The 24,682-nt window shown below is 40.6% G+C and overlaps 1 protein-coding gene across 1 annotated transcript in view; it reads left to right on the top strand.

The window, feature by feature from the left end:
• LOC145396985 (ionotropic receptor 93a-like) overlaps window positions 1–24,682 on the top strand; it is a 247,572-nt gene that overhangs the window by 44,600 nt on the left and 178,290 nt on the right. The window contains exons 4-6 of the mRNA XM_080270213.1: window positions 3,398–3,707; window positions 4,048–4,200; window positions 10,189–10,332. Coding sequence (XP_080126339.1) covers window positions 3,398–3,707; window positions 4,048–4,200; window positions 10,189–10,332 — 607 coding nt within the window. The remainder of the gene's footprint in view (window positions 1–3,397; window positions 3,708–4,047; window positions 4,201–10,188; window positions 10,333–24,682) is intronic.

Genomic DNA, 24,682 nt, shown 5'->3' with positions numbered 1-24,682 from the left:
GAGGACCATGAGGCCAAGTATTATGTATATGTACAGAGGAGCTCGTGCCTCGCAGGGCATGCTGTTTTGTTACACAGATATACTGGAGTTTACAATACAGGAGTTAGCATCCACCATTGTGTGGATGTCTCACGAGAATGATATCTAAATGACTGTCTGTGCGTAGATAATTATATATATCGGTCAGGATTTGTCCCTGAGGCAGTAGGTCCATGACTGAGCGACACGCAAGGCAGTAATGCTGAAGACTGTGGGTGTTAGGAAGGTCACGTAGATTCTAGAAGTGAGGCACGTCCCCTGCCTCAGAGACTTGCCAGACAGGGCGATATCCAAGCCGAAGTCAAGCAGACACAACATTGTACTTGAGGACCATAAGTTCATGTTGACGATACTTTGGAATAGACAGAGGAAAGTGGTCGTAGTGTTGGATGGACACACTCTGAGTCAACTCAGAATTCCTGTGGTGAAGTGTAGGGAGAAGAGTCACTGTCTATATCTTCTTTTTATAGCAGAGGAGAGAGGATGGAGCGTCATCAAGTAGAATAGTCATCAAGTAGAGCACTCTATGAGTCATCACTGTGTCCCTCCTCCCAGGCAGGGCTCTGCCAACTCAGTCCCACTTTGTGAGTGAGTGAGTACCATGGCGCATTGAGACATTCCTCAACACGAGATTGACAGCTCCTGAACATCCCCTATAATGGAGAAAGTGATTCTCCCATTGATGATGATGATGATGTTGCTGATCGAGACTACGTCCAACCTGAGTTGGAATCGAGCAGCGGGGGCGACATTCCATCTCCAAGAAAGGCGAGGAATATGGCTGTCTGCATGGCTATCTCACCCTGCACCACCATCCCAAAAACCGCTCTCGCTCTATGGACGACTCCTCTAGTGATGAGAAATATGAGGCCGATCCTTCAGGTGAACATCGGCTGCTTTCGTGGGTACAATCTCCAAGGAAAACCCAGAGGAGTGGGGAAGAACTATTTAGTAAAGAGCAAAAGGAAAGCAGTGCTTTGTTCTATTCACGTGGTGTGGGACGATACCCACCACCTCCACCCCCACGCCACAGTGCCCCTCCCCAACCCACCACCTCCACCTCGCCTGATCCTCCTTGCGCTCCCTCCCCACACCCTCTCCGTGCTTCCTCCACCCAGCCTCAAATGGTGAGGAAAGGAGCAAAAGGTAAAGTAAAAGGGAAGGGAAAAGGCAGGGGGAAGAAAACTACGAGTCGTGTGGAAAATGAGGAGCCAAGCTCTATTCTCCAAACCTACTACCGAATTTCTTTCCCATCCCGATAACGGTGATGGAGGTGGCCCTATTGGTGACGAGGGCGAAACCGAAGGAGGGGATGAAGTCACGTGAGAGTGGGAAGATGGGAGCAGTTTCGTTCCCATCATTCATCCCTTCATAGGTGGTGATACAGCAGGTTGTACTGTGCCGGAGCTGACTCCCACCTCAAGGAGAATCAATTTCTTCAAGAATTTTTGTACGAGGGAGCTAATATTGGGAATCGTTCTCCTTTCTAACACCTGTGCTGCCTTCTACCAATGTGTGGAGTGTGATGTGAGGTTGTGCCTAATCCCAAGCCTTGAGGAATACCACATCCTCCTCCATTTCTAAGTTTTAGAAAGCTGTGTTATGTGCGAAAAAAGACACCTATGAGTGTTACTGAAAGGTAGATTTTAATTAGTGTAAGTTATTTCATAAGTAACTGTAATGTATGAGTAAATTAGTGTGTGAGATTTCATTAGAATAAGTGCAGTGTAAGTACTTCATATAATACTTGTGTAATGTGTCTTGTGTCTTCGAGAAAAGACACACATAGTAAGTACACTGTGCAAGAATAATTCGTTGTGGGAAAAAAGATGCAGATGTAAAATATATATGTGTGGGCAAACACTTACGTGAAAACTAGAAAAGCCAATAATAAGAACATAATGGGAATAATGCCACTCACTCACCCGAATATCGTAAGGAACCCCAGCACATAATTATGCTTGGGAACAGTTCCCACATCATCCATATACCTTTTGAGAGTGTCTCTGGGTCATTTGGCATACTTACCCATGAAGAAAACGGAGATCTGCCTCAACACGCTGAGTGCTGGCGGCTGCCAATGAGGTCTACGGGCGTTACTCTTAACATTATAGCCGCTCGCCGAGAGAGAATCGACCTCAAAATCGATCTTTTAGGCTTCTGTGAGTACTTATATTATTGTTCTCCATGTTTCCTCATCATTCCTAACCTATCTAGAAAAAAAAGTGTCGAAAATGGGCCGGCACTGCAGTGCCATGAAGATCCCAAGTCGGCTGGCACGTGATGGGTTCAACATTTTGGGAAAGGGGCGGATGGCCGTTGAGTTTCCTTCCCCCACTTAACCCGAGACTCTAAGGGTGGGTGCTGTGTAGCCTAGACAGGAAGAGTAGCGTGCAATGTGCAGGTTGTTTGGTGGAAACAATTAAAGGAAAATGTATACGAGAGTATGCTAATCCACCTCCCGTGTTACTGGAACATAAAGTTCAGCTGCGGTGAATGGTCAGAAGCTAGTTCTGAGGGCTGGTGAAACGGGAGCTTCAGTTCTCCCCATCACCATCATCCACTTCGGGGATACTGTCATGTTTAACTGGTTCACAGAATCATAGAACAACGCCGAGAAATTTTGCTTATAACTCGTGTGAAATTACAGGTTATGAAGCACATGATGTTATATTAAAAAAAAAAAAAAGTTTGCATTTAGTGGGGAAGGCATCTTACAGAAAATAGCAGCACTCCTCTACAAAGAATATGAGAGTGGTCATTGAAAAATATCAAAACTCATATTATAGTAGAAAGTTATCGCATTCAAACTTAATTTTTAAGTCCAGTACAAACAAAACCATAACAACTGTGTCTCTCACATGGCGCAAGTACTGATACGGTACAGAATGTATTTCATATTACTGGCACTGTTTAAATGTGGCTGAACTGACTGAACCATGACTTTTTTTTTTTTTTGTCAACGTTTTATATACAAATTTCTCCCGATTACAATTAATAGCAAAGCAATTGACTAAGATAGGTTAGCCTAACCAGAGACTTCTGCTCTCTATTCTTGCCCTTTTGGGCTGTCATTTTGACGTCTCAGAGTCATTTACGTGACTACTTCCAGTACAATCTGTCTATCAGTGTAATAGGAAATTGAGTATAGACAAACATGCTGGACTCCCCTGCACATATAACTTCTGGTAATAGGGTTGGGCTATAAATGTGTACATTATCCACTGCCGAACTATTGTAACATATGAAAGTATTCAGAGCAGTACATGATGAACATGAGTATCTGAAGCGATACCTAATTCATAAATTTAAAATCCATCAACCGTTTGTATAACAAATTTATTTTATCTTGTTGCAGTCTTGGCCACTCCTCTTACCTGGAGTCTATGATGTCAAGTTACCTACACGCCATCTCTATGCACCTGCTCGAGCCAGTTGCCCGGGAACCCAACACCGACAGCAGCCGGGTGGTGGTGGCCTTCCTGTGGCTGTACACGATGGTGCTGGGAATGTCTTACTGCTCCAACCTTACTGCCTTCCTCACCGTCACACGCCAACCTCGCGCCATTGACACATTCAAAGATTATCTGGAGTCAGACCTCAGTATAGTTGGATTTGGTCATTTTTTCGGTGACCTTATGATGGGCTCCGTGAATGATTATATAAAAGTATATTTATTACTGTTCGTCAGGATCCAATTAATTTACCTGTCACTGCCTGCATATATTCATGGTCATATCCTTCAAAATACTGTGTGTAAAACCAGACTGAAAGTTAAAGTATCCCCTGCAGCCAGATTACGTATATTTGCATATATCCTCCTCACCACCTGATAATTTATGTCAGTTTTAGAATAACTTCGAATTGAAGGGATTAAATACAGCCTTCATTAGTCCCTTCTGTGGGACTAATCATTCCAAAGTTTATAAAACTGTCTGGAGGTATGGAGCATAAAACACGTCTACGGGCAGCATGACTTAATATTAAAAAATCCTAATAACGTTTCAGGAGCTGTCCAAACGTTACATCACGGTACCTTCTGATCCAGAGTCTTGGGTGACAGATGGTAGAGCAGGTCACATTTCCAGTTATCAGTCCCTCCAATTTACTGTTACAAAAATTAATAGTGAATACAGAACTCCTGTTGTTCGTGTTATGAAGGTCAGTATGTTTCCCAATATACAGTATATATATATATATATATATATATATATATATATATATATATATATATATATGTGTGTGTGTGTGTGTGTGTGTGTGTGTGTGTGTGTGTGTGTGTGTGTGTGTGTTAATATATTTACATTACTGCATTAGACCTTGTAGCATTTCCTTTTGAGAATACAACCCTCGATGGGTTTGTCGAACAGACTCAAAAGATACAACTATCATAAGTCAAACGATAGCGCACAAGATTGATACAGTAATGAATGAGGAAGAAAAATAATTAACAAATAACTAAGTGTCTGGATGGAATGATTGGGTTGAAACAGTTATTGTGTTACTCCATCTTCATCATTTGACCGGCGATGGAATGATTCTGCTATGATCTTGTCAATAGAAATGGGATCAGTTTTACTCAAGGATCTGTTGACTTATAGTGTATGTATGCCTCACAGGAAACTGATAACTGAAATACAGTTATAGTGTGACTGTCATAATCTTAGGGGATGGCAGGGTTGGCAACAAAGTGGGTAACCTGGTTTTACCCAACCGGGTTTTTTCAGTAAAACCCACTTGAAAAAAACACTATTTTACCCACTTTACTGTTTTTTTTTCGACCACAACCAGCTGTGCGAGGCATATTTCTGTTCTCTGAACTAAACAAGAAATTTTACACTCAAGTTTTTCATTCTTACTAATACCTTGGTCACACTTTTCTACAAAATGAGTGTAAACATGACTGGGTTAAAAGAATCCTAATACAGTAGTATGTAGCTTGAATTCACGGTAAATTTCCTTGGTTTTCATCTGGTGAATACAAACTTTACAGCCAGTACTACTTGTCTCTAATTTTGAAAGTTTTAAAATTAAGAGTAAAATTGTTTTTGATACATATGGTTTTCAGTTTTATTAAGGAGTGGGGTAAATATGTTATATAACAGCAATCATTACTGGAGTTAACTTATACCATATGTTGTCTCATATCATTACCAAATATCAATAATTCTATAGAAATATATTATAAACGTTGCTTTGAAACAGATGTATTTTATAGGCTAAGATAGTTGGTTACCAAAAGCTATTATTACTGTTAAGATAGTGTGTGAAGTCACTTATGCAACAGAATTTTCAATAATAATTATTTACAAGATTGAGAAATGCAAGTATGTAATTACCAAAGAAAGGAGAGTAGCAAGGGAAGTGACTCCTTTTTCTACTATTGTGTAATGTGGACTGATCTTTGCCAGCTCATAGTCATGAGTTGTGCAGTGCTCTCAAGCTTCTCATGTTGAAGCATGTTTTGCTGTGTAACAGGCAGCCCAAGGATAACAGCCAAACAAGTCAAAACATAATTGTGTTCATTTCCCTCATTCAAATAACTGTGTGAAAAATAAGATTTTATTGGGCTATTCATAATTATGTATAGTAATGCTGGAGCTTACAGAAATTTAAATTACATCTTGAGTACAAAAGGTTTGAGTGTTGGAATCCATTGAGAGCCCATTGCAGACCCCTCATCAGTGATTCTTAAGTTGTCCAGTTGGTGCGTTAGGTAGGGGGCGCTCCTTGACCTACCCCCCAAAATCAGTTTAAATTACATTTTGGAGTACATCAACCAGACTGGTGCCAAAAGTATCAGTTTTACAGTCTGGTTACGGATATGGCGTTCTTAAGTGGTGAATTTAGTGCTACGTTCACTTAAGAACGACCTAAAGATGGCGCTACTGTGCAATTTAAATCACATGTCGAGTACATCAATCAAACTTAGTAATAACGTTCTTCACACCTCACTGATTAAGAATTGGCAGTTCATAAGTGACAAATTTGCTGCAAAACCCATTTAAGAACAGGCTAAAGGTGGCGCTACTACCAGCACATTTAAAACACATTTCAAGTACATGAATGAAACCTAGTGGAATTGTGCTTTACACCTCACTGATCAAGAATCGGTAGTTCTCAAGTGACATATCTGGTGCAAAACCCATTTCCGTACTTAAATCGTACTATTTCCGTACCGAGATCAAATTTCAATTGATGTAGAAGGTGATGTCCCAGAAAAGTGGGTGAGGTCTTGAGCCTTTACCCCTCCCTAGGTGAGGTCACATCCACCCCTCAGTCCCTCACCCCCTCCCTAGGTGAGGTCACATCCGCCCCTCAGTCCCTTACCCCCTCCCTAGGTGAGGTCACATCCGCCCCTCAGTCCCTCACCCCCCTCCCTAGGTGAGGTCACATCCTCACGTTAGGTTATGCATCCCAATCAGGTCCTGACTGGGTATAAATGCAGCTGATTTCCCTCTGTACACTTCATTCACCCTGCTGATGTCTTGAAATACAGACAAAAGGTTGGTGGCAGTCTACTTCCATTTTTGTGAGTTATACATAAATTAAACCTTGTGCAATTATGCTTTTCATATCCCTGTATTTCATTAGGATATTTTTGGATCAAATGCCCCTTCAGGTGAATATTTGTCTAAGAAACCCCTCTTTTAATTCAGGCAGCCACTCTGAAAAACACTGAAATGGAGCCAACTGGAAGCCGTGATGTCCCTGGAGTCAGAAAATGTATTCTCACGTTTCTGGGAAAAGGACCGTGAAGAAAGCTCATTGTGACATTTTGCCCTTTGATAAGAAAAACTGGTGTGTTGTTGCTAGCTGCAGCCCAAAACAGGCGTGAAAAACCTCAGTTTGCAAAGTCAGTGTATTATGATGTAGTTGTCAGTTTGCCACAACGTCCTACTGAGACTGATGGCTATCACGTGGCCTGCTATCAGAAATTCACAGCTGTGACTTCCACAACAACTGTTTTTTCTGAGGATAGGAAATCTGACACTAGCGATAGGAGTGTGCCGCATCTGGCTAGCCCAGATGAAGTGATGGCAAAGACTAACAAGAGTGCTTTGTTTGAAATTTTGGAAAACAGGGTGAAAGACCATGACAGGCCAGTGGAAGTAAGTGCTTACATCATAGATGGGCAGTTTCTACTTCACAGCTTGCCAACAAGTTTGCCCCCAACTTACGTAGGACTTGCCAGGAGTATTCTTATCCAGATTCTTAGAAGTCCAGCCAAATCCATACACACTGTCTTTGATGACTATCCACAGCTATCAATACAGGACACCGAACGGGACAGAAGGGGAGCTGACAGCAGAACATTTGTCATCACTGGGCCAAAGCAGCGACGAGTGCCAAGAGATCTGAATGATGCCCTAAAGTCCAGGTCATTCAAAAAACATCTTCCACAATTTCTTGCCAGTGAATGGCAGGATCTCTCCTATGCAGAAATTATAAAGCACAAGGAAGTCATCCTAGTTGTTCCAGGGGATTGCTACCAATTCAAGGTAGAAGAGGGTGTGATCCAACGCAGCACAGTAGAAAGCTTAAGCAATGACCACGAAGAGGCTGACACAAAGATCTGCCTTCATGCATTATTTAAAGACCGTGACCACAGCGACATTGTGGTCAGGGCATCAGATACACATGTTGCAGTGATATTATTGTATCACTGCAACAAGTTTCAGTCAAGACTCTGGATGGATATTGGAACTGCTGCAAAGAACAACCGTCGGTACATCTGTTTGACTGCAATTTATCTGGAGCTTGGACCAGATCTTTGTGCAGCATTACCAGCCTTTCACTGGATCGGACTATACCTCGTCTTTCATACGAAAGGGTAAGGTTAGGCCATTCAAAATGCTTGAAAAATGGCCAGACTACCAGAATGCTTTCACAGTTATGGCACGGGATACACAAGTTTCTAATGCCACGAAAGCAACCCTCTTGAACTTTACAGCCAATGTTTATGGAGCTAAGTAAAACGCCAGCCTTAACAACTGCAGATATCAGAAGTTCATGCAGGCTTATGGACCTAAGAGATATGGGAAAAATCTGCTTTCCAGTTTGAGGGATATTGATGCTAGTGGACTCTCACCATGAGAAGATGTCAGTACCCACATAAAGCGAACAGCATTTGTTGCCAACATGTGGGCCAGTGCAGATCAAAGTCACATAGAGCAGCATCCGACAGAAGAAAATGGCTGGCAGTTAGTTGATGGCCCAGTACAAACCTGTTTGGTTTGATGGAGAGCAACTCCCAGAAACTCTCATCCCAGAGGAAGAGGAACTACATGAAATAGAGAAAGAGGCAGAAGATGACATGGAGATTGCATCATCTGATGAAGAGGACAGTTCGGGCGATGATGAAGAGGACAGTTCTGGCAATAATGAATAAAACCAGAGTTATCAAACAATCATCATCATACATTTTCATAACCATTACTCAGCAACTGATCAACTCAGGTTGTAGACAAAAAGCACAGAGCGATAGACATTTTTTCTCTGTTTCAGACTCATTAGCAAATGAATGCCGGGATTTTTTACATATCCAGTACAGTGACCACATATTTTCAGAAATACTTTTTTAGGCAATCAGAAAATAAATAACAGGCAATCTGTCTCCGTGCTGGAGGACTAACCAGCAGATGAATGGCTTTTCTGGCGAATATTTTGCCTAACCAGAGTCTATCGGTACATGTCTGGAGGTATATAGAGGTGTAGAATGTATAGACAATGGGATACATTGTTCATACAAAGGATTGTTTTATTATAATCAAAAGCTGAGAATGTTCTGCTCCCTTTGCTACACAAATGTTTTACAAGTTGGATACATGTAGGGAAAGTGTTCCATTTCCATGACAAAAAGGTAATGACGGTTCCCCTTAAAACAGTTATTTACAGTTGAAAATTACTGACAATAGTTTCTTGTAGTGCGGATCATTATTTCTTCACTTGTATAAGGACGTGTCTCTAGAAGAATAGTCATTGGTAAAAGTCAAACACTTCTTTATCTTTTCTGTAATTTGGCTCAAATTATAAGGTACATGTTCACATATATTTCGCTTGGAACTGCATAGAATATGCTTTTTGACAACCATTCACAGGTGAGAATTAAGATTGTCTTGTCAAAGTTGATGGTTAATAAACTGACAGAAACCAAGCTGTTCATGTGACCCTTTATCCCATTCTTAAAAAAGTTTTGCACAAAATTTGTCTCTTAAGTATTAACCATTCTTGATCAGTAAGTTGTAAACCACAATTGTACTATGTTTCATTGATGTGCTTTAAATGGCCACATTTAGGCCATTCTTAATGGGTTTTGCACCAAATACGTCACTTAAGAACTACCGATTCTTGATCAGTGAGATGTATAGCACAATTCCACTAGGTTTCATTCATGTACTTGAAATGTGTTTTAAATGTGCCGGTAGTAGCGCCACCTTTAGCCTGTTCTTAAATGGGTTTTGCACCAAATTTGTAACTTAAGAACTACCAATTCTTAATCAGTGGGGTGTGAAGAACGTTATTACTAAGTTTGATTGATGTCCTCAACATGTGATTATTACTAAGTTTGATTGATGTACTCGACATGTGATTTAAATTGCACAGTAGCGCCATCTTTAGGTCGTTCTTAAGTGAACGTAGCACCAAATTCACCACTTAAGAACGCCATATCCGTAACCAGACTGTAAAACTGAAACTTTTGGCACCAGTCTGGTTGATGTACTCCAAAATGTAATTTAAACTGATTTTGGGGGGTAGGTCAAGGAGCGCCCCCTACCTAACGCACCAACTGAACAACTTAAGAATCACTGATGAGGGTCTGCAATGGACTCTCAATGGATTTGAACACTCAAACCTTTTGAACTCAAGATGTAATTTAAATTTTTGTAAGCTCCCGGACTATAGCGGAAACATTATTTTATTTAAATTTAGGTTGAACTTTGGAAAACCCACTTTTGCCCGGGTTTTGGGGGTATTTTGTGAAAAAAAAAAAAACGAAAAAACCCAGGTGGGTTGAGCTTAAAAAAAAAAAAAAGTTTTTTTGCCAACCCTGGGGGCTGGTGTAAAGAAATGACTTACACTTACTTTATATTTCTTGAAGGTCATATTCAAAACTTGACTGATGCATCGTTGCCTGTGTGTACACAGGAATGTGCGTGGCCCTTCAGTTTAGCGGTGGCTTTACAAAGTTTTTCACCGCTGAAGCCCAGGATCGATGAAGTAGTTAACAAGATAGTCCAGAGTGGTATGCTGTCATACTGGTTCGACGAGACAGCAAGAACGGCAACTCAGGTATATTCTCAATTTAACTGTTTGCAGTATATTTTCATTGCCTAAAATTTCAGGTGATAGGTGGTAGCGACCATCATCCACTCACCAGATGTGGTGCTACCTAGTTTTTCCTTCACCCCGAGAGAGAGAGAGAGAGAGTAGATAGATAGATAGATAATGGACAGACAGACAGACAGGCAGACAGACTGATTGATTGATTGGTTGATAGACAGATAGACATAGATAGATAGATAAATAGGTAAATATAGATATAGGTATATTACTGTCTGCCCCCCCCCCCTCTCCCATTCTATTTCTCCCATCTTTTTGACACTTTTACTACTTTTCTTTCCAGGTCATGTGGCTGTACACTGAATGACAAACCTAATGTTTTTTTTAACCCAGGAAACCATGTACAATGCTGGGTGGTAACTTTATAACTAAATAATAGAGTAAAGTTATGCCTACTGTAGTGCCCTTGCTAACTGGGTGGAGAGATGCAAATGCAGCACCCATTTGGTAACCAAACCTTCGCATTCCATCCTGCGCCTTGGTGTGGGAAGGCGTTATTTACCACAAAGGAACATAGATTCACTGCAAGGGATGGCCCTGTTGAGGCGATTCTTTGCCTGCAGTTGATGTGTCTGCTCAGACAGACAGACCAGGGTTACTTAACAACAACAACAACAACTGGTCAGCTTTTGTGCTTAATCGCATACATAGTTCTCTTCATCCTGCTCTATACTATCTCCCCATCTGAACCTCTCTTTCCCTCGAGCCTTAACGTCAATCATCGGCTTCGTAATGCCATCTGGCTCCTATTTCTCTTTCACATTAGACGCATTATATGCGATCCCACATACAGTAGTAGGTCACTTTCTTCATTACATTCACTTTCCCTGCTATTAGTTAGTTCTTCACTTCTTATCTTTTTCCAAAAATTTGCACCAGTCCTATACAGATACTAACATATCTTTATTATAATATCAGGAACTAAGCAGGGTTCATTGAATATGACCAAACTCTATGAAACTGAAAAAGAAAAAAATCCTTTCAAATAAAATAAAAACTACTCAATGCTGATAAATAAAATGCAGAGCCACGTCGCCCTACAATACATTCCATGCCTTAACAAATTTTGTCAATGGGCGTTTTATTATGTATTTCCTGTCTTCAGATACTTTTATTCAGTTTACAGGAGACTTGACTAACTGGCGGGGCTAGATGTACAGTAGGCTTCAGTAGCCCCTATTCTACTAGATGTCCTCCCTATATTGAAAAGAATAGACTGATATGACGCAGAGTAAAATTGCGTATGTGTCATCAAAGTGATGCAATAAAGACTTGCTATCATCACTTTCCAATAATATTTCACCCGTTCTATTCTTTGTAGTCATTCGTGTATTCTTTAAGCTAGTGACATGATACATCATGAGTCAACTCCAGGGGAATGTTATCTACCTCATTATGAACGGGATTTTCAACAACACACCATCAAGTTTCTCTCTGGAGCAACAACAGTTTTCATGGGATGTTAAACTTTCTATAATCACTCATCCCTACCCCCTAGCTTACTTACAGAAACAAAGTAATAGTAAGTTATCAACTGTGAATAAAAATATCAGGCACTCCCTGTGGTAGCAGTGCCTAATGAAGGTTCAAGCCTCTCTCTCTCTCTCTCTCTCTCTCTCTCTCTCTCTCTCTCTCTCTCAAAATCCAGTGGCAGGCCGACAGTGGTTACAGAAATGGAGGGAAAGATAAAGTTAATAGTCGAAAGTAGCAGGTCACGTTTAACTTTTGGGTTTTTGGACTTACTAGCAAATCACTGAGACTTTGACTGGGACGAATCCAGCTCGTATAACTGCTGGTTTCCCGCCAACTGAAAATTTGTCGACCACAGTAATTTCAGAAGTCTGATTTGAGCAAAATAAATTTGTGGGCAGGTGTGTCATATCCTTTCCAAGATGATATATATACAAAGTAATTTTGCAATGGCTGCTAAATTGGCCATACTGTCGCACCCGAGAGCCCGCCTGCAGTGAGTGCAGTCCCGTTAGGTTCTTGTTTGCCGTTACAGCACAGTCTGTTACATAATCGCCCTATAGTTTTGTGGAATTTCACTAGTTTTAACAGAAATATCCTATTAAACTCTGAACACGTAAACTGCTGCATCGGAATTTCCAGCAATTTATTGTGGTGTGTGAAAAACACTAGATTTTTGTCAAAAACAAGTTTTTGTTCCCTTGATATGAAAGAGAACATGCATACCGTAGTTTTCGTTCCCTTGATATGAAAGAGAACATGCATACCTTAGTTTTTGTTCCCGTGTTATGAATAACATGAATAACGAATCATTATCATTTTTTGTAGTTAGGGATAATTTAGTTAAATTCAAGAATTTTTGTTTCATATCAATATGACTTTTTGTTTACACCACTAACAGTTTTTGGCATTGTGTGTGTGTGTGTGTGTGTTCTTACCTAATTGTTCTTACCTAATTGTATCTTTACAGGAATGAGTCAAGCTCGTACTGTCCCGTGTCTTAAACCATATTTATCGTACATATCTTAAATTTGTGAATTGTTTTGGCACACACTATTTCATTCGGTAGTGCATTCCATTGATCAATTGCTCTGTTTGGGAAACTGAATTTCCTTACGTCTTTATCACCTCTCTTCTTATGCAGGTTTTTGCAGTGTCCTCTTGCTGATGCTTCTCCATATGTTAAGTAATCATTTATGTCTATTTTCTCCTTCCCTGATATGCACTTATACAGCATTATCATGTCACCTCTTTTCCTTCTTTCCTGTAGTGTTGGTAGATTCAGTTTATTTAGTCTTTCTTCGTAGCTTAGGTCCCTTAAGCTTGGTATCCATCTTGTAGCGGCCCTTTGAACTTTTTCAATCTTGTCTATGTGTTTTTTGAGATGAGGACTCCAGACTACTGATGCTTATTCCAGGGTTGGTCTAATGAATGATGTTATTATCCTTCTTAGCATGTCTTCATTTATGTATGTGAATGCTATTCTCATATTTGCAAGTAGTGTATACATGTTCCGTACCTTCTCGCTGATGTGGTCAGTCGGAAATAGTTTGTTATTGATAATCACACCTAGGGCTTTCTCTCTTTCTGATGTGTATAGGGTTTTATTTCCTAACTTATAATCCCAATCAGGTCTTTTTCCACTTTTACCAAACTTGATTACATGACACTTGTCCACATTGAATTCCATTTGCCATGTACTACTCCATTCATGAAGTTTATTTAATTCTTCTTGTAGCTCTTTACAAGAGTCTGTGTTAGTAATTCTCCTTTGTATTTTTGCATCATCTGCAAACATATTCAGATAGCTCTCATTTCCAGTGTGACTGTTTATATCATTTATATACACATAAAACATGATTGGTGCTAGCACTGAACCCTGTGGTACTCCACTAGTCACTTCTTTCCATGATGAGTAGTTTCCTCTTAGTACTGTTCTCATTTCTTTTTTTATGAGAAAGTCTTGCATCCAACAAAACAGTTTGCCTCGAATTCCTCCTTGATGGTACAGTTTCCATAAAAGTCTTTGGTGTGGTACTGTGTCAAAAGCTTTCTTGAAATCTAAATACATACTGTCCACCCATCCTTCCCTTTCCTGTATTGTGTTTGTTACTCTGTCATAGTAGCTCAACAGATTAGTAACACATGATTTTCCTTTTCTGAAACCAAACTGTCTTTCTGTTATACTGTGTTTTTCTAAATGATTTACCCAAGCTTTTCTTATAAGTTTTTCTAATACCTAGCTTACAACACTGGTCAGTGATACTGGTCGGTAGTTGAGTGGATTTTGTCTATTTCCTTTCTTGAATAAGGGGACAATATTTGCTTTTTTCCAAATATCAGGTAGTTTACCTTGACTCAAAAATTTCTTGAAAATTAAAAGTAATGGTTTACTTAACTCCTTTGCACATTCTCGTAGTACCCAACATGAAATTTCATCAGGACCACTTGCTTTTCCTCTGTCTAATCTACTTAACTCCTCCTGTATTACTTTTTCTGCTATTTGTATATCTGGTAGTATGTGTGGACATGCATGTTCCACATAGTCCCTCTCAAAATTTTTTTCTTCTGTAAAAACTAATTGTGTGTGTGTGTGTGTGTGTGTGTGTGTGTGTGTGTGTGTGTGCGCGTGTGCGTGTGTATGTGTGTGTGTGTGTGTGTGTGTGTGTGTGTGTGTGTGTGCGTGCGTGCATGTGCGTGCGTGCATGTGCGTGTGTGTGTGTGTGTGTGTGTGTGTGTGTGTGTATGTGTGTGTGTGTGTGTGTGTGCGTACATGTGCGTGTGTGTGTGTGTGTGTGTGTGTGTGTGTGTGTGTTTAGGCTTATATGGTCATGATGACATTTTCAAGCTTGTAATTTTTCTTAAAGCACTGCATCAAAAATGGTAAAATCATCAAGGAGAGTGGGGTAGAAAAAAAATCCAGATCCCATCACTTGATCTCCGTCATTTTTCCCTTATGCACACCGAAGCAAAGACTGGAAATTTATATGTTTTGCTTGATTTAAATGTTGTATATTGCAGTCACCCACTGGACATTAGGTGATGCAAATCACAGTTCTTTGGTATCCCTCAATTTTCATCAAAGTAACTACATATTTACTGTATAGAATGATAAAATTATCTATGAAATGAATAATTATTATATTATCATTGTGGAGTTGTGGATTATAATGTTGTCATCTCAAAAAGATTTTGTGTACAATGATTATACTGTACTATTATGAACGATTTATAGTCCGAACATATTTGTTACCAGTTATTCATTGTCTTATGTGATTTAAAAGTACTAGCACATTATTCACAGTAAGTACAAACATCCGGCAATGTAAGTTATGTTAGAAATTCAAAGTCGTAGATATATTTGGTCTGCAAAAGTTTAACAAACAATTAGAACTGAAAGCCGTTGAAAAACATGCTCCCATCTGTCAAAAATTTTTAAAACTGGGCAACAGCACCAAAACCATGCTCTGAGAAGATGTAGTGTTCAGGTCAGTATTTTCTACATTATCCGCAGAAAGAAGTTTATGATAAGCATAAAATTTTCCTATGATTATTTTAATTTATGGAGTTTTTTCTAGTTATTCTTATGCATGGAACACTAAAAGGTATGATTAAATGAAAGGACATTTGTAAAAAGTTAAATCGGCTGTCTGTACAGTAAAAGTATACCATAAAAAATGTCAACAAAATATAGTCCTGATGCAAACATTTTCACATGTATTTTTTCATGTACTTAGTAATTAATACACATCTTTTTAGGTTAAACACTTTTCATTTATTTCTTCAGTAACAGATGAACCCATTTTTTTTTTTCGAGGTTAAATCGTATGTCTGTATTCTATAAGTTAGTCATAAAAATGCTTAGCAATATAAAATACAGTACCAACCAGTCATGATGCGAACACTTCCCCACTTTTTTATTTATGTATCATTTACATCTGAGCTAAAATACTCTCAGGAGGTCTAATCTCTGACAAAGTAGGTCCTCACAACAGTAGCCTCGGAGGGTGCCTGCGGCGAAATTTCTGCATCTTCATCCTTCTCATAGTGACGCAATACATGACTGCTTCAGCCTTTCATATTTATCAAGCTTATGTTTTCTGGAATATTGCATGGAAATTTCTCATACTTTCACATTGAAATATGAAAACAAGAAAACTGAGTTTCAGATTAATTAAGCCACAGTGATGTCGGTATTCTAAAGCATTCAGTTATTCGGAAGTGATACATGAACATTGTAATGCTGAATGATAACCTAAACTCAGAATAACTAGTTAATGTACAACAAGCATACTGAATACCCTGTGCATATGTACTGTAGCTAAATTATTAGTACAGTGGGGCCCGGTCACTGAGCCGATATGTTGGACTTTATATTGAACAGCACTATAAATCATACTCATTTTTATTTCAATTTACAATACTCTGCCCATAATTTAACAGCAAAGCATAAGTACAATACTTTCATTCTTCGGAAATCAGCTGATTCCCTACGGTATCAAGCTGGGCTTCCAAGTGCAGTTGCCTTCACTTGTAGGTACAGTCACTCACAGAAGAAAGTACAACCCACCCTTCCCCCGTGCGAGAGACCTTATAACTCGTGACATTCATGTTCAGTAACAGTGCAGCTGACGTCAGGGATGGGAGGTGGGGTGACGACTGGTGTCGGGGGTAGAGGGGAAGATGATATGCACAAAACACTGTTTCATCTCATATTTTGAATCAGCGACAGTAATATTCCTCCACAGTCATACACCAACAACATAACTCTCTAGTGACCACAAGCTCCTACTCCCACAGTATTTATACGCTGAATCTCCCACCTTCATGAGTTTTTCTGTATTTTATTTTCTCTCTCTGATTGTTTGAAGTGATGAACCACGTATCTTCCAGCGCACTCACAAACATATGCATGAGATGTGTGCCCACTCCAGAAAATGTCATGTTTCATCAAAAAGCCAATCCCTTTCCTGTAACGCATGTCTGAAAGATATGACTTAAAACTTCCAAACATTGATTCCACCATAGAGATGAGGGCAAAGGGACTGAAAGGCATGAACTGGTTGGTGTCATGCACATCAAGCGAGTTCGAGCATTTCAGGCCAAATACTAAACAGATTAGATAACATTATATAAATATTCCTTTATAAAGGTTTATTTAACCCTTTCATCCAAGATGACACCATGCGAGTCATAATCTTTGTAATCTGAAGAGTAACCGATGACACAACATGAACGCAACTTCTCTATAAATGGTCATAGAAACTTTACCTGTGGATGGATTTGCATCAAATTTGGTTGGGTCAAAGTTGAGGGTACCCACGTCTAGGGGAAATATATGGTAACACTCAGGAGCTTATTGGAAGGGCAAGTAGCCTATATTTAGCCCAGCATTCTCCCAGCAGTGAGGCTCGAAGGGTGTGTGAACGTGTGGCCAGGCATTTAAACCTGCATTTCCTACTACCGCACCGTCCATACCATTCGTGTGTATAGTAATATCGTGTTGTATATAGTACAGTGTGCTTGTGAAGATGGTGTATAAGTGTTTCTTATATTTTTTAAGAGAGGGCCAGATTTGAAAATTCCTGACCGATTTTTACTGTTACCCTCGTATTATACACTAAACCTACAATGTCTCACTAGGGCTTATCAGAGAAAGAATACATGACAACTGACACCACTACCATCACTCCTATGACAACTGACACCACTGCCATCACTCCTATGACAACTGACACCACTACCATCACTCCTATGACAACTGACACCACTGCCATCACTCCTGTGACAACTGACACCACTGCCATTACTCCTATGACTACTAACACCACTGCCATCACTCCTATGACAACTGGCACCACTGCCATCACTCCTATGACAACTGACACCACTGCCATCACTCCTATGACTGCTGACACCACTGCCATCACTCCACACACACACACACACACACACACACACACACACACTTGCACATCACAAATACTCACACACACACATACAGAGTGTGATTGTACCTGTCATCCTCTCTGCAACTCCATCTCCTCTCAAGAAACACTACAGCAATGCTAGAGAACGTGAGTAACCAGCTTATTTTTTTTATATTATTGTATTGTAATGTATAAAATGTGTGTTTACTATATATTTCTCATAGGGAAAATGTGGTGCACTACATTGCTATTCTCTCAGTCATTATGCTCGTAAATTATAGGTCACATAAAAAAACTGGAGAAAGCTTGGTGAAGCCGATGATTTCTTTTGCATCCTTTTGTAAAGCAAAGTAACCTATGTTTTGAAAATAACTGGGGAAAAGTTATGAAGGACGAACATACTCAGCCTACAGGCTGGAGCGTAGGTGCTGTCACCAAGTGCAGCCCAAATTATCAAAATTCATTTTCTCCATAACAATATGAGTTATAACATTTTGAATTATATCATGGGCTTCCTTAACCTTTGGGCTACAAAACTGGATAGAATTTACATATATGTTTGTTACAGTGTCACTAACAACATACGAAATAATAAACAAATCAGACGTTTTTAGGTGATTTTTGTATTTTTTTAATTTACTCGAGAACTATTGGACGTATTAACTTGAATCTTTCATAGATGAAAGATCGTATAATTCTGCATGTAGACATGTCCTTTGCAACTGCGTGTCATGGGAAAAAATTTTCAGTGATGTTGGGAAGATATGAGAAGCTAGTTTTCATGTAAATAAGGTTTATTCCGGCTTCAGTTCTGTACATTTATTCATCTGTTTTATGTTTTTTTCTTATCTGATGGTATGAACATCAACGAAGATTATGGGAATCGTTCCGAGGGTAAATTGGGCCATAGACATTTTTCCTTTGCCGCACGAGCTCTAGCCAACCCGAGTGAGGTTTTGGTTCTGTGCATAGAATCGAAACTTGTAGAAAACTTATGGTGCGCAAGGGGGTTAATAGATGTAATCAATTTTACCCACAATATTCCGACCATATTAAGTTATTTACTAAACGAAACAGCTATGGGAACCGTGCTAAACCCTGATTCAAAGGTGTGTGTGTGTGGGCGGGGTGGAGATGAAGCACTGTTTGGTGCAGATCAGCTCTCCTCACTTCCTCGACGTCGTTCGTCACCCTCCATTACCAAACCTGAATGCTGCAAGGTACAAGGCCTCTTGCACAGGGGGTGTACTTTCTTTTATGAGTGAATGCACTACACCGACTGGCGTGTTCTTGATAAATGTGGCAGAAGTTACTTTGTTTTCATCGAAGTTTCATGACAAGAAAGTGTTGGATCAATCCCGTTATAATGGCCAGACAACGACGACTCCTATGCTGCTATGATCAGTATACTATGAGTGGAATAAATACAAAAGGATTTATAACGAATGTGCCTGTATTTCGTACATTAATATGATGGCGTTGGGGACCATGTGGGTATATGGTGTAGGGACATGGGTGTTCTGGGCTGAGTTTCGTTTGCTGCTCCAGGTCTGAATCCGGACTAAGCCTAGACTCTGCATGAGTAAATACAGTATATTAATCTTTGTATAGGAAATATTGCTATTACAGACCATACTGCATGCAACTATAATGGAAAACAAATAAACACACACACACACACACACACACACACACACACTCACACACACACACACACACACACACACACACACACACACACACACACACACAAGCAGGGTGAAAAACGCCTCAGGAATGATGACCATGACTTTTGACCTAAAGGGTACACACATGCTTGCATACTAATGAGGTTGCAGGCGTTAGGGTACGTAGAGGTAATTGACCTTTAGGGTACACACGTGCTTTGCATACTAATGAGCTACGGTACGTAAAGGTCATTGACTTTTAGCTTTACAATGAGGTTGAAGGTGTGAAATGGGCTTTTGTGTCCCAGAGGCCATTGGCTTTTGCATACCCAATTACCTTGACATGACTGTTGCTTAGTGCATGACCTTAAAGGTCATAGGGTACAGGGAGGTCATTGACCTTTTGGGTACAGAGTGGTCATTGAGCTTTAAATTGAGGTTGAAGGTGTGAAATGGGCATTCGTGTGTCCCAGAGGTCATTGACCTTTGCGTATCCAATGACCTTGAGATGACTGTTGCTTAGTGCATGACCTTGAAGTTCATAGGGTACAGGGAGGTCATTGCCCTTTAGACTTCCGAGAGGACATTGAGCTGTAAACTGAGGTAGAGGGATGTTAGAATGGACATAGAGGTCATTGACCTTCGTGTACCCAATGACCCTGACCTGACCTTTGCCTAGTTCATGACCTTGAAGGTCATAAGGTACAGAGAGGTCATTTACCTTTAGGGTACCAAGAGGACATTGAGCTGTATACTGAGGCAGAATGATGTTATAAAGGGCGTAGAGGTCATTGACCTTTGCATACCCAATGACCTTGAAAGGGTGTATAGTGACCTTGAAGATCGGTCAGAGTTTGAAGCTGTTGACCCTTGTCCCTGTGTAATGTAGGGTAAGCTAAGTGAGTGTACCCACATCGGGAACATACCCCCCCCCCACACACAATTATTGAATCATGTTTGGTAATCCAGGTTGAAACAACATGTTATATCGTGTTCATACACGTTGGCCCCCAAGCCATTGCTTTGTCTGGTAAATACAGGTTGAAACATGTTGTATCCTGTTTGTACGCGTTCCAGTGAGAATAAAGGCATTGCATTCCCATTTGGTAAACAGAGGTTCAGTTTGTAGAGAGATGATGTTAATCTCCCGGATCCTGTTCAGAGAAGTTTGAACTCAGATCATGTTTATCCCCACTTGAAAAAGTAACATATTTGTTTCATTTCAAAATGTCATGTACTGTTTTAACAGGTTATGTGTAGTTTTAGACACTCTACTCCCCTCCCTGTAACGGTTAAATATTTGCTCTCATCCGCCCCGCACCATCCGAATCTTGCCTCCCCATCCGCCTCGCGCTGCCCGACCAGCGTTCCACCTTAGTCGTGGTGAGAGAGAGAGAGAGAGAGAGAGAGAGAGAGAGAGAGAGAGAGAAAACACACACACACACACACACACACACACACACACACACACAGGACCTACGTAGCATCAGATGCACGCTTTCCGCCACCACACACACACACACACAGTTATGTAACACCAAATGCACGCTCCCCACCACACACACACACACAGTTACGTAACACCAAATGCACGCTCCCCACCACACACACACACACACACACACACACACACACACACACACTAAATCCCCATTGGATTTTGTAGTTAGTTTATTTTTTAATGTACGAGTATCATTAATTCGTGTGCAAATCATCATATCCTTAGACTACCCTCCCCCATCTTCGTAAAAGCACTATGTAGATAAACTGCATCATAGTAAAAAAATATCTAACACAATGTTCATTTAAGTGTTATTGAGTGAAAATCAATAATACCATACGCTACTCTTGCACCCCATCACCTTAAAAATTATCAAACTATGTCCACCTAGGAAGAATTGTTGTGAGATACAAAGAAAGTGTAAACTATAGAGCTACTAGATGTAGATAAACTGCATCACAGTAAAAAATAATGTAAAATAATGTTCACTTATTTGTTACTGAGTGAAAATAATTAATATCATAAGCTACTCTTCCACCCCATCAATTTAACAAAACTATTAAACTATATCCACCTAGGAAGAAATGTTATGAGGTTCAAAGTAAGTGTAAACTGTAGACCTTGTTGAAAATAGCTAACAATATCATCCATAAGTGTAATGGGTGCGAAAATCACGACCCACAATAATAGAAATTAATAACAAGGCATTGTTTTGCCTTGGCACAAACACATATGAAATACCGAGGGATTTTATATAAATATTACAAACCAGCACTCAAGAGAAAATTACACATACCGGTATAAGTTCACACACACCTATAGTCCATTCATTTTAACTAGGCCATGATTTTCGCCATTTTACGGCTTATTTTTTGCAGCCCAGTGTTAGCCTCAGGCAATACTACAACTCAGACATCAAGACGGTGATTTGAAGCCTAGTTAAAGTGAACAGAGTATAAACATATAAAAATGATAAAAATGACTTTCTAGACCTTAAAAGCTACCTGCCATCTACACAACTCACTGCACTTAATGAACTACTCACACTCCTATTTTTCCATGACACAAAAAGACTAGAAATATACTCCATCCTAAAAAATATTAAACATCCCCTATATATGTCAGACACAAGTCAGTCCATGCTTTAAGAATTTTCGAACATTTCGGGATAAATTATCGACAGCAGATTTTGGGTTGCCTATTGGTAACCCTCCATCAGGTGGTCCACATTACCATCTCATGCCTCCACGAACTGAGCCATTGCATCCGTTTCACTGATATCGTCATCTGAAAGTTGGGAAGATCCCGAGGTTGTGCTTTGAGTCTGTGTGAGGTTGGTTAAATAAATGAGTTTGGACTCTGCATTAGGTGAAGGTTCAGGAGGTGTATGGTGTTGTTGTTGTTTTTGTTGTTTTTGTGTGAAGTTGAGTCGTTGCTGAAGAGGGGCACTTGGGGTCAAACCAGTTGGGGCAATGTGATCCCGAACTGACCTGACCCACTGTATGCCCTTATCACGTCCCCACGCCCAGTTGGCACATTTGTAGCTGCCCCCAGGGGGTTGGGGGGAGTCTTGAAGTCGTATTTTCTGCTGCTGCAGACCCGCCTCGTTCTCATAGTTTCCTGACCCGCCCCCTCAGTATCCCCCCCCCCCGTCGGGGTGGCCCCACTTCTTGTCGCACCTTCTTCCGCTGAAGCGGGTGTTGTTGTTGTTGTCTGAGGATGGGTGCTTGGGTTATCAGGAGCAGGTGGGGATGTCTGTGTCGCGGTAGATGTGTGTGCAGGTTGTGGGGGGCCTGAATTCCCTTGTCCACAACCAGTGACCACTCACTTCCCGCTATCTTCTCCGCGAGGTCCATCAAACTCGCTTGTATATTTGTGATGGTTCAGTACGTATTGGACTTTGCACACGAGCACCTTCTGCCGTCATCTCCACCACAGCATGTATTGTTGCTGTTGGACATTTTGGGGGCTAGGATGATGGTCTTCACATATAATATGGGGGGACCTGTCCTGTGTTGGAGAAAAGGAAAAAGAAACCTACATTTAATGAACTCGTTAAAAAATTTAAATGAGAAAAAATTATTTTTTAAAGAAAACCAGGATTCTGAGGGTTTAGAATTGGGGTGTCTGGGTGTTGCTACACTTCACCCCGCCCTACCCTGCCCTGTCCTGCCCAGACCTAGTGTAGTAAAGGAGGTTCAGGTGATGAAAACTCACTGCAATACTCACCCATGTTTTTAAGTACAAATCATAGACATGAAGCAAACTCACCTGATTGAAAAACTGGAGCTGATGATGATGCCCCCATCTGTTGGGATGTGCTGGCTGCAGAGTGTTCTGGAAATATAACAGGTGAGAATATAGCCATTTTCCCTCAAAGCAGGCAGTTAGATAACTATTGCATTTTATTCTCTCACTCACTTAAAACAGTATCTCACAGGATATGTTATTTTTAGGGCTAACTCTTTTATATGTGTAGATGATAGCACATACCTGCACACATGATGGGTCTAGTATTGCTGGCCATGGGGATTCCCCTTCACACACACACACACACACACACACACACACACACCGCTCGCTGGTGCAGTGGTAACGTTCTCGCTTGCCAACTGGTGGACGGGAGTTCGCACCTCGCTCAGGTTGCGAAAAGTTTCACTGACGAAGTGGGTGGTTACTGTCCCCCTTGAGCAAGGGGACGGGTGTGTGCGTGTGTGAAGGTCACAGCCTTGCCCTTAGATCGGACTATATGAGCTCTTAGCTCCCTTCCGGGAGGGTAAAAGCTGACAATCACGATCATCAAGTGATCCTGACCGACCCGGTGAATTACACGCACACACACACACATTCACCCACAGGAGAATCGGTACTGATGGTAGTTGAACGGGCAGCTTATCCATTATATACCCGCCAGTGGTGGTGGTGGTGGAGGGCCAGGAGGGAGGGAGGGAGGATTGCTGATGAGCATCATGGTAGCTTGGGTTCACACGGGGTAGGGTGATGGTGTGTGTGTGTGTGTGTGTGTGTGTGTGGTGGAGGGCCAGGAGGGATGAACGTCATGGTAGCTAGGGTTCACATGATGTAAGACGATGGTGTGTGTGTGTGTGTGTGTGTGTGTGTGTGGTGTTTCTTGTCATTGAGAGTAAAGTTTATTACACTCACGGAATGTAATGTGTGGACAGAATGTTCGATGATAGTAACTAGGTATCGTGTGGATATTAGTCAATCTGCCTATTTTTCTGTCACTGGAGTGATAATTCTTAGATGACCAGTTACAAATAATGTCGCTGATAAAATAGTGGAAGCATTTATTCATGATCAGCGTTGATGCATGTGCTGCATATAACCTGTACACATACAAATCCTCGTGCTGTAACCATTTCATGTTATAGTACAGTGTATTCCCAGGATGTTTATTAATAAATTTATCAAAATACTGTGTATACACTCGAGGGTCCAAACCATAGGAATCGAATACATAGAATTGCTTGATTTTTGTATCCACATGAAACACAACCCAATCCCCCAAACTATAGGTGTTACTGGGTAAAGTATTAGATAGGAATAAATATGGCCTTTTGCTGGTGTAGTTACAGAAATCCATTTTACCCACCTCATCAGCACTAAATACACTCAAAAGCTTAACCTTGTGCCTTTTCAAAACCCGCATAATATCTTGTGACTTCATACTTTGTTTGGGTGAATTAAGCTCTCAGAATCACCTGTACCGA

This window comes from Coenobita brevimanus, chromosome 40 (assembly GCF_032717465.1).
Source record: "Coenobita brevimanus isolate Jiangsu-jjx chromosome 40, ASM3271746v2, whole genome shotgun sequence".
In the NCBI taxonomy this organism is placed as follows: Eukaryota; Metazoa; Arthropoda; class Malacostraca; order Decapoda; family Coenobitidae; genus Coenobita; species Coenobita brevimanus.
The sequence above is the reverse complement of the archived record's forward strand: the minus strand, read 5'-3'. Positions and strand labels throughout refer to the sequence as shown.